At 49.5% G+C, this 11,568-nt stretch overlaps 1 protein-coding gene across 1 annotated transcript in view; it reads right to left on the minus strand.

The window, feature by feature from the left end:
* Window positions 1-4,137: 4,137 nt before the first annotated feature.
* hs6st3b (heparan sulfate 6-O-sulfotransferase 3b) overlaps window positions 4,138-11,568 on the minus strand; it is a gene marked incomplete at both ends in the record, with an annotated part of 55,810 nt that continues 48,379 nt past the window's right edge. Inside the window, 2 exons of the mRNA XM_084478923.1 lie at window positions 4,138-4,227; window positions 4,270-4,948. Coding sequence (XP_084335049.1) covers window positions 4,138-4,227; window positions 4,270-4,948 — 769 coding nt within the window. The remainder of the gene's footprint in view (window positions 4,228-4,269; window positions 4,949-11,568) is intronic.

The following is an 11,568-nucleotide window of genomic DNA, read 5'->3' on the forward strand; positions in this document are numbered from 1 at the left end:
GTATTTACAAAAGGAGACGTTAAACAAACAATCACAGAGATTGACAGTAGAAGGATTGAACTGAGTTTGTATTAAGCTATATAAAAAAAAACAGTTTTTATTTATGGCCGAGAGATGTCAGTATTCCCCTATATATCCATATATATATCCAACCCCCATCAGACATTTTCTACCGTCATGCGCAGTGTAAGATACCCTTTACATGTCTTTACATAACAATACCAGTAGGGGGAGCCAAAAGGCCAGGTTTGGCCAGCTATTGCAATTATAGGCACACGATCAGGCCAGACATTAAACAGTAGGCGGCCTATGTGCTTTCAAAACATATCATGGAAATGATGACCATTGAACAAAGGTCATGGCTACACACACACACACACACACACACACACACACACACACACACACACACACACACACACACGCACACACACACACACACACACACGCACACACGCACGCACGCACGCACGCACGCACGCACGCACGCACGCACGCACGCACACACACACACACACACACACACACACACACACACACACACACACACACACACACACACACCCATGACCTCCTTGTCTTTTGTAATATGGTGTTAAAGAGTGGTTAATGGATAGTGTTAAAATGTGAATTGTAGTGGCCCAATGATGGTACTTCTGCTCATTTAAGAAATACACCATAATAATAATGATATATAAGAATAAAATATTAAGAAGAAGTATTAAAGAAAGAAGAATATTTTAATCAAATAAGCATGCCTTTAGGTGTACTGTTTTTATAAACACAACATCATCGTAGGCCCTCAATAAAAACAGTTCAGAAGTTGAATTCAGGCGGAGTTTATTTCTGACCAAACTGATTATATACGACACACTTTTCGGCAGCATCTCATGTGATCACTCCATCCCCCCCACCATCATCTTCATCGTTTCATCCTCATTACGAGCATGCATACTCTAACTCGATAGTTCTCTCTAACCACCACTTGGGTGTCAGAAATACCATTATTTTAAATTGAACAAACCCCCCCCCTCAGACACTCAGACAGTGCGGTGGGTCCATAAGTCATACACTATCACGGGATGAGCTCAAACACACACGAGATGGGCACCACACGTACACGTTGAAAACATCTCGCGAGAGCTTCTGTCTGCCTAATTTACACCATGGCCCGATGACTCGGGCAGCGGTGGAATCGTTCATCAAGCTCGTTTATTACGACCTAATATGAAATCACCGCAAGGAATAATAATACCAAATTAATGGTTTTGGCAGCGCTGAACCCATGACCATTCTAACCTTTTAATTATGCTGTGTCGCAGAATTTAAATTCTTCTAAATGCCTGAAAGTGTATTTCCTAACATCATTTTTGGTATATGCAAAGTACCTGTGCATGGATTTTAGAATTGCTCATTCGTGCCAAGAAGACAATTTCTTGCCCCAAAGAGCATGGTATCTTCATCATGGAAATGTTGGATCCAAACTGAAGGTTTTGGTATGTTTAATGCAGTTGTACTATGTGTGTACATTTTCACACCCAATTGTATTATTAATATGCATCCATGTTTATCATGTGCATACATCATCAACATGCACGCACAGACACACACACACACACACACACACACACACACACACACACACACACACACACACACACACACTCACATACGCACACACACACACACACACACACACGCACGCACGCACGCACGCACGCACGCACGCACACACACACACACACACACACACACACACACACACACACACACACACACACACACACACACACACACACACACACACACACACACACACATTTGCACAATGCACATGCGCACACACACATGCACTCACACATGCACACACAAATGTGACTTTAAAATCAACACTAGTTTGAGTTAGAATTAGCATTAACTTTAAACTGAATTACAATCCTCATGTATTGATGCAATTATAGCTTGCCTTTTTTTTTGAATGAAACCCTCTAATTGAAAGTTGATCATTTACTTTTTCCCCTTTTGTCATATGGATATCTGTGCTCAAGATCATAATCGTCCAATACCAATAACCCAACATACTCATATAATGATCATATTTGTACTGTTCTGCAATGAGATCTGTTGTCGAAACACACACACTCGCACAATGAAAGTAAGACCTAATGAAACATGGAGTGTGCAAATTAAACAATAAATCTCAAACTGCAATCTTAAATGAAATGCAAATGACAATAACAAGCTGACTTAAGATGATGAACTTGATATAGGCCTACCCATCTCTTAGAAGTAATCCACAAGAACAATAATTGAAAATGCCATCGCAATCAGAGTTAAAACATAATAATTTATTCTTAAAAAAAATAGCAGCAAACATTTATTGAGCGTTTAATTTGATAATCGTACATCTCGAATGGACATGGTGGGGGGGAGGCATATCAAGACGTGTTTATGTATTGGCATGCACCGTATAGCTCGAGGGCTGGAGGTGATCAGACCGCAGACGCGCAGAAACGTTGTATTATTCGTCCGTTTGCTTTGATGACGGCTGTTTGTGGACCGGCGTCTCCTCTGGCACTAGAGCCGCGGCCGTCCACAGCGGGCTCAGCCCACATGTAGAAGCAGGGAGCGTGACGGCCAAAGCGCTACGCCGCTGGAATGCCGACGGCCTCATTCACAACCAGACCGCCGCGCGGAAACACAGCGATTTAATTTCATCAGCTATTGTAGCCTACGTTCAAGTGTCTCGTGTCTGCTTGCATGGAGCTTAAAAAAATCTTTTTTTTTAACCACTTAAACCAAGTAGTTATTATTGATATACGTTTTTTGGGGGGTTTGCCTTTCTGAGAATGATTGCACTCCCAGCCATTGAGCCTGTGTGGTTTTGAGTCTTTCCTCAAGATTGGCTTTTCAGAGGGTTGTGGGAAGCTTCGGGTTGTCAGATCTCATCTGAATGTGCGCTCGTGAAGTCTGTGGAGACCGTAACTGTGTTAAAGGGCTACATGAATAAACATGACTTGTCTTAGTCACGGTACATGAACACCTCCTATCATTATACGTCTTACCTAAAACATTCTAGGCGAAAACAAAAAAGTGGGAGATGGCTGATCTTCTCTCTGGGTCTCTGTGGTTGACTGGCGGTGTGTCTGAGCCAATAGAAGACTGGTAGGACCCCTAGAAAGTGAGATACTGTCTGTAATTGGTCCTTATATGTGTGTCTCGGGAGAGCTACACGTCTTGATTTACTTGTAGTCGCCTGTTGGCAGAAGCGTACGCCTCAGCGGAATCACTTACTGCACTGCGATATAATTTAGTTAAAATTGAAAAACAAAGAAATTAACAAAGAAGAAAATGATACAAAGTTGTAGGTATGATTAGTTGTAGGTACATGATTAGCATGGAGGGTTACGTCAACAAAGCAGGGCAGCATATACGTTTTCATATCGATTTAGTTTGGCTCTGGTCGTTTCTTTAGAAGTTCCTCCCCGATTCTAAGTATAATGTGGACACGTGACATGCAACAATATATTTTTTTGGTCATTTTTTTTCATTACATTTTCAAGTGGGAACAATTTGTCTCCACAAACTGCAACAGAAACATCGTCCAGACATCCACAAATCCACAGTGAATGTGCAACCAATAAGAGCATAAGCACAGCAGCAGTGTCTTCTGAAACGTTCTCCAGCCTTCACATCATAGTCTCTCAATCCTCGGACCGCTTATCTCCATCTGACGATAAACAGCCAGGGCGAAGGATTAAAGCAGCAAAATGATCAGTAACTATTAGAAAGGAATCGTTAAAACCACCCATTTAAAGATTTAAGACACAGAGGGCCACCCCGAGGCGGCTGGGCTGCTGGGAGACGCAGACTTGGCAGTTTCATGAACGTAAATAAAGAAGCAGAGCACTCGTTTCTCACTGAAGCTGGTAAAACAGATAGATACAGTAGATAGATAAGAGTAGTGACACAAAGAGGAGAGGGTGCCAGGATACACCGGCGAGAGAGAGAGAGAGAGAGAGAGAGAGAGAGAGAATATATATTAAAAGTACATATTAATACTGTTCCTTCAGCGATTGCTTTCATACGCTTCCCAGCGCTCTCGCTCTCTTTATTTGCAGAGGGACCGCGGGGGTCTCACCAGCGGGCCACTTGGCTGGTGTAGTCTTCGGTGGTGGCTGGGAAATCGCCCGCACTCTCCTTCCCCGTCCCTAACCCCCCGCCTCCTCCGCCTTCTCCTCCTCCGCCTCCTCCTGCTCCTGCTCCTGCTCCCCTGGAGCCCTGGGCCTGTTGCCGGGGCAGCCAGGACCGGACCTGTTCCCTCTGCTCCCGCAGCCAGCGGCGCTCCTCGCGGCGCTTCAGCCTCACCTCGCGGTGCTCCCGCTGGCGGCTGAACTGGAAGCGCTGCAGGAACAGGTCCTTGGCGTACTCGTACAGCTGCATGTCCAGCAGGTTCAGCTCCTCGATGCGCCGGCGGACCGGCTCGCTCAGGTCCACGTTGGCGGCGCGCGTGCTGTTGATCTGCGTGAAGGCGGCGATGAAGCGCAGGCTGAACGTCCGCTCGAACAGGTACTGCGTCTTGCGCTGGAACTCGGTGAGGCCGTAGAAGGCCATGTTCTTCAGGTTGCTCATGGCGCTGGTCAGCAGGATCTGGGAGCGCTCGCTGTCGTTCATGGAGGAGAGGTTGTAGCAGCCCACCAGGCTGAGGTCGGCCAGCATGCGCACCTGCCGGTTGTTGGCCAGGTTGGAGGGGCAGTCCATGAAGTCGGTGAGCGAGACGCCCGACCAGTCGTCGCCGCTGTAGCAGGTGGGCAGCTCGTCCTGCGTGGGCGAGCGGCCGTCGCACATGTGCAGGGAGGTCTTCCACGTGGCGCCGCGCTGCACGTGCTTCCACTCGCTCAGGTAGCGGGAGACGGGGTCGCGCAGCATGGTGATGTAGTAGAAGTTCCTGCGGCACACGGAAAGACAAACAGACACAGAGACAGAGGGGCGGTCAGGGGGAGCGGTGACGGCGGCGGTGACGGCGATAGTGACGGCGGCAGTGACGGCGGCGGTGACGGCGGCGGTGACGGCGGCGGTGGCGGCGGCGGCGGTGTCACTGAGGGACGTTGCGTGCGTCGCACGACAGATGGTGACTCCTCCGACTGCACGCCGCCACTCCAAGGTTGAATGCTAATTGGCAAGCGGAAAGTTTGGAGTTTGTGTTTTTTCTGCGGTGATCATTATTGTTACAGCGTCCCGAGGAATCAAAACAAAGCCGTTTATTTGCAGTCTGTCAGAGTTCTGACCTTTTAGCGCCGTGCTGCAAAAACAAACGCACAAACGCACAAACGCACAAACACACGCGCTGAACCAAAAACATAGGCTGGGGATAATAAGGGATCCGCAGACACACAGGGCCAGGGCCCCCGCAGTGTGTGTGAAACACAACGTGTCCTTGCATTGTAAACCTGATCATCTAATCAGGCTGTTTGCCAAGTGATTCTAGCGGGGCCATCTCAGGGGCCGCCGTGCGCATTCAACTGGTGTTCTGCTGATGAGGAGCTTTTTTTAATGAGCGATATTGGTTATGCACACCAGTGCCCCCGCGCTCCCCACTCACTATTCCTCCTCAAAGGGGCTACGCCCGAGGCCAGCCGCGGAGCGCAGGAGACAAACGACAGGGGCCTCACTTCCATTTGTCAGATTCCTGCTGTGCCAACAGCACACTTTAAGGACGTTTTAAGGAAAGCGGCGAATGCCAAAGCTCATGGAATGGGCAAGGAGAACAGCTGCTGGACTGGAGCCCGAAATGTCTAAAAAAGGCTGAGTTGAACAGATTTAATGGTAGCAGCACAACAGAAAGGTTGTTAAAAAGGGTGGTTATTTTAAGTGTTTCATTTCTTTGTTTATTTTAAAAACACTCCACAGATAACCTATATAAAGTCCTATCCTTTGCTGGGGGAGTCGTCACAGTGTTGTTTGCTTGTGTCCTCTGCACTGAAGGTCGCATCTGCCCTTCAACCCCCAGGCAGAAGGATCCTCCAAGGAGATCCATCAGCCCACTGAACCACAGGTACGTCCAGACAGGGAGAACGGAGGACGGACGGAGGGAGGGGATGGGACAGGTGTTGGCCAAGAAAGCCCTCCCTGGGCAGGCAGGACCTGCTCTGAGTGCCACGTGAATCTTTAATGAGGGCACCCTGGAGATCCGTCTGGCCGGATGGAGTGGAACGCAGCGCAGAGGCTACACACTGACTCCAAAGCTGGAGCAGCCTCAGTTCTGCTTCCAAGCAACACACACCACAGACACACACACAAGCACACACACACACACACACACACGCATGCACGCACGCACACACACACACACACACACACACGTGTACACATGCACACGCACGCACACATGCATGCATACACCCACATGCACACACACACACACACACACACACACACACACACACAGTGTCTCTCCTGGGCATGGGGTATGGGTTGTGGAGCACTAATGAACACAGGTGTACGTGTGTGTATGGAGACAACGTAAATGTGCAACTCTGGTTTTGTCTGTGTTTTCGTTCATCTTTTTCCTCTAATTATCTACGGCAAAAAGAATGGAAAACAATATAAAGTGATTACAGCTTTCTTTCAATAAATGTGTTTACACTTTGTGCGCTATAAATAGTTAGCTTGCGCTCTATACTTTGTTTTTTTTTAGCTTAGTTTAGTTTGAGGAAATTCTTCCGTTGATTACTCATAATTCTGAAAGCACTCTCTCCAACCGGCATTCTCTTAACTCTAGCCAGGGAACCAATTATAACTCACAGTCATCAGATAAAAAAAAACCTGAACGCGCTAATTATACCAATATAAAAGAGATAAAGAAAAGCTGAGTGTCTTCATGTTTTAACGGTTTCAGGGGATTCGCTCTCATTAAAGAAAAACCCAAGGATTGCATTTCCGCGCAAGTGAGGAAACTCTGGTGTGAGGCGCTGTGGGAACGGGAGACAGGATCCGAGACTCCAATATCTTCCACCAGGTCGTTCCAGAGAAAACAAAACCCAAATGCTCCAGAGGAATGCCCCCAAAGAAATCGCAGCATATGTATCAGTAGCAACGGCGGCAATATCCTCAGACATAAAGCAACAAGGACCAGGAATACAGGGCTTCATACCAGAGCTAATACCCGTGTCTGATGTGTGCTTAGAGTGCGGTCCTTTCCGCGCACCGAACACTACCCGACACTGAGCGGGGATCATGAGGCTCGCTGGCAGCGCCTGTATTCTCCGCGCCGCGGTGCACGGTGGCGGCGTGCGGACACGTCGGACACGTCCTCATTAGTGCGTCTCGGGGACGCGTGTGTGCAGGGAGCGTTGTCTGAGGCGTGCTCAAGAAACCAAAGGTCAGCTGTGTGGCCCATCAGTGTCACCGCACATCAGCCTCACCCCCACTGGCGGCCCGCCTCACTGGGCAACTCAACCTGACTGGTGTCGACAGCCCCCGTCCCAGGTCTGTGTGTGTGTGTGTGTGTGTGTGTGTGTGTGTGTGTGTGTGTGTGTGTGTGTGTGTGAAAGAGTATAGGGATACCAGTGTTTGTGTGTGTGTGTGCGTGCATGCGGTGATTCCTATGATGTGTGTGTGTGTGTGTGTGTGTGTGTATGTGTGTGTGTATGTGTGCATGTGTGTTTGTGGTGAAACCAGTGTATTTGTGGTGTGTGTGTGTGTGTGTAAGTGTGTGTAAGTGTGTGTGTGGTGTGTGTGTGTGTGTGTGTGTGTGTGTGTGTGTGTGTGTAAGTGTGTGTGTGGTGTGTGTGTGTGTGTGTGTGTGTGTGTGTGTGTGTGAACACACACCTCATTCCTCTGGCCTGTTCTTTCCTGTCCTCTCTTGACGATCAATATCCTCCCAATAATAACAATCATAACAATATCACATCCAGTGCACCCGACAAGGTGCTAAAAGGTTTTTTTTTTACGCGATAGAAGCCCAGGCTGGGGGCACCCGCAGGGAGAGCTTCCAGCCGTGTGCGGCGCTGTAAAAGTGGCGTGGTCGCTGTAGCCAGCAGATGTAGCAGGACGTGGTGTTAATAATGCAGATCCTCCTACAACAGGCTGACTCACACACACACACACACACACACACTGCACACACACACACACACACACACCCACTCAAACACGCACACACCGCATGCATGCACATTGCACGCACACACACCGTATGCATGCACATCGCACATTGCACAGACCACATGCACACTCTCGCAAGCACACATACAAACAGCATGCACTCACACACACCCCACGCGCCATATGCACACATCAAACACACACACATCGCAAGCACACACACACAAACACAAACTCTGCACGCACACACACACACACACCGCACGTACACAGACACAAACACCACAAGCATACATCACACACATTTGCACACACACAAATACACTCCACCAGACACACCCCGAGCCCAAACCTGATCCCATCTCGAGTGGTTGAGTCAAGAAAGTCTGGGTGAACTCTGATGTTAATCATGGATCAATAATGGATGGGAGGCATATTGCTAATAAGTCATGTCTGAGCTCTTGGTGCTAGTGTAGCCTTGCGTAGCAGTGGCCGCGGTTGAGTAGTTGTCTGGGATTTGATAGTTATGCACACTAAAGGGGTAGTCAGGAGTTCATGGATCCAACCCACACGAGTGAAGGGGTTTGAAGAAATGAGACAGGAATACATGTTTCATTTAAAGGAGATGTTTCAAGTCTTGTATGAAAATCAATAAAAACGAAAACCACTAGCATTGCATTCAGACTCCTAATGCTACTAATGCAAAATGTCCAGATGTTTCTTTTTCAGGACTTTGAGTGTGTGTTTTGATCAGACTCCTGACACATCTCCATCGAAGACAGCCGCACTCGCATAATCCTGAACTCCAGCTATCTCGATCCATCCCTCGCTCTTGAATTATTATCCACCAGTACCTCAAATTAACTCACAACAATAAAACCCACATTGGACCGATCGATGGCTCTCATACTGCTCCACCTCGACATTAAAACGCACACGCAGCCACCATCACACCTGCTGCTATTAGACCACCGTGCTACAGAGTCCAAAGGCGAAGCCTCTTCAGACCCACCCGACCACCACCCACTAGAGCTCCAGCTCTAGTGGGTGGTGGGGCTCCAGCTCCACCAGCTCAGACCCTCCACTCACGGACCCCACGCCTCCCATGGAGAAGGGCCCATCTGGGCTCCGCCACACACACACACACACACACACACACCATTCATCCTCTGTGCGTGGGTGTCAGCACGGCGTAACCAACTGGCTTTTAATTGCCTGTAATTAACCCCGATGACACCGCGTCGAGCACCGCGGCCCCGCCATGATTACACACTACTCAGGAGGACATTGTGCTTATTGCACCAGCACATGGTGGAGGAAGAGGAGGACGGAGGAGAGGGAGAGGGAGGAGGAGGAGAGGAGAGGGAGAGGAGGAGGGGGAGGAGAGGAGAGGGAGAGGAGGAGGGGGAGGAGAGGGAGAGGAGGAGGAGGAGGGGGAGAAGGTGGAGTGGGAGGGGGAGAAGGAGGAGAGAGAGGAGGAGGAGTGGGAGGGGGAGGAGGAGAGGAGGGGGAGAAGGAGGGGGATGGAGGATGAAAAAGGAGGAGGGGGAGGGTGAGTAGGAGAGGAGAAGAGAAGGAGGAGGCGGAGGAAGAGGAGGATGAAGAAGAGGAGAAGGAGGGGGAGGGAGGAGGGGGAGAGAGAGGAGGAGGAGGGGGGAGGAAGAGAGGGGATGTGGAGGAGAGTGGAGGGGGAGAAGGGGGAGAGAGGAGGAGGAGGAGAGCGGGGGGAGGAGGAGGAAAAAGGAGGAGAGGGAGGGTGAGGAAGAGAGGGGAAGAGAAGGAGGAGGCAGAGGGGAGGAGGAAGAAGAAGAAGAAGGAAATGGAGGAGGGGGGGGAGCACGAGGGGGGAGGAAGAGGAGAGAGAGGGAGGAGAGGGAAGAGGAGGAGGAAGAAGAGGAGGACCTGCACTTTGCCGAGGCCCTACAGTAACAGGAGAGTGATATTTTGCTTTGAAGTGCTCAAGGTTGTGCACCAAAGAAAAAAAATTGAAACAGTAACTGTGTGTGTGTGTGTGTGTGTGTGTGTGTGTGTGTGTGTGTGTGTGTGTGTGTGTGAGCTGGGCAGAAGTTTGTTGGGAACAAAAGGCGAATCCAGAGAGCGCGGTAAATAAGTGAGGAAGGACCTCAGCTCGCACGGCGCTGACAGTGACTGATGTGGTTGTCTCCCGTCCCGTTTGAAGCGATCAGAGCGAGGCAGATCACCGCCTGGGCGCCCGGGCTCAATCTGCTCGGTGAATGGTGACTGTACGCCGGCGGCGGCAGCAGTGTTAAAAAAAACAACCTGCTTCGTCCCGCGGTTCACAACAATCGTTTTCTTCGTCTCCCTCGGTCAGCGCCGGTGGCGGGATGCGGGAGACGGCGACGTGCGCGTCCTGCTGTGTGAAGAGGCGGCGCGCACCTGACACCTGTTGTCGCCTCTCATCTCCCGTCCTACGCCGTCTGTCGCGCGGGCCCAGTGGCCTGTCTGAAGGACGCGTCCCGCCGCCGCTTCGGGAGAGCCGCGGGTTGGAGCGTCGCCTTGGTAACACGGCGGGGGGCAGCGGTCACGTCGCAGATAACAAACAGCCAGCACTTTGAGGTCGGCCCGTGTGCCGAGTAATGGGAAATGAGTCTGATTGGACTGTTTAAAATATCACCGTAAATATCATCATATTTCAGTAAGGCTGTGTGTTTTAAATATCCTATTTATAAACGACCATGGTCCCCGTTATAGCTTTGAAAAGAAAGAGAACAGCTTGTTTTGCAGCCATATGGGCGAAGGCATACGTAATCGAAGGGAATGCCGTTGGTTGGTTGGTGTGTGTGTGTGTGTGTGTGTGTGTGTGTGTGTGTGTGTGTGTGTGTGTGTGTGTGTGTGTGCGATGTGTGCGTGTGCGCGTGCGTGTTTGTGTGGGTGTCTCTCGGCTCACTTGACGGGTTTACGACGCCCTCCTCGTGTCCCACAGCGCCCCCCAGGGACACACAACCTTTCGCTAGAAGCTTGTCAGATTAGTCGCGCCGCTGGGTTCCTCGTCTGCCGCTACATCTCCGTGTTTCATATTCCCTGTGTTGTGTTATGTTGTGTTGTGTTGTGTTGTGTTGTGGGATGTGCTTCAACTGTCGTGTTGTGTATTCTGTGTGTAATGTTGTGTTTTACATTCTGTGCATAGTGTTTTGTTATGTATTCCATGTGTTGTGCGTTGTTTTATGTATTATGTGTGTTATTTAAGCAATATCACACGAGAGGGAGTGCTGTTGTACTGTATATCAGCACGGCTGTGATTCGGTCGTAGGCACGAGGCCGCAGGCCGAGTGCCGCAGATAATCACACCGTGCTGATATACAGTACAACAGCACGACCTCGAGTGTGATATTGCTTTTATACAACAGTGCTACGAGCACATTTTATTAGTTAACAGTAATAAGAAACAAGAGATTATGATTTGTTTGTTTAGTAATCATTTATTCGGCTCCGCCAACAAAA

This window comes from Micromesistius poutassou (genome assembly GCF_964030765.1).
Source record: "Micromesistius poutassou genome assembly, chromosome: 14".
In the NCBI taxonomy this organism is placed as follows: Eukaryota; Metazoa; Chordata; class Actinopteri; order Gadiformes; family Gadidae; genus Micromesistius; species Micromesistius poutassou.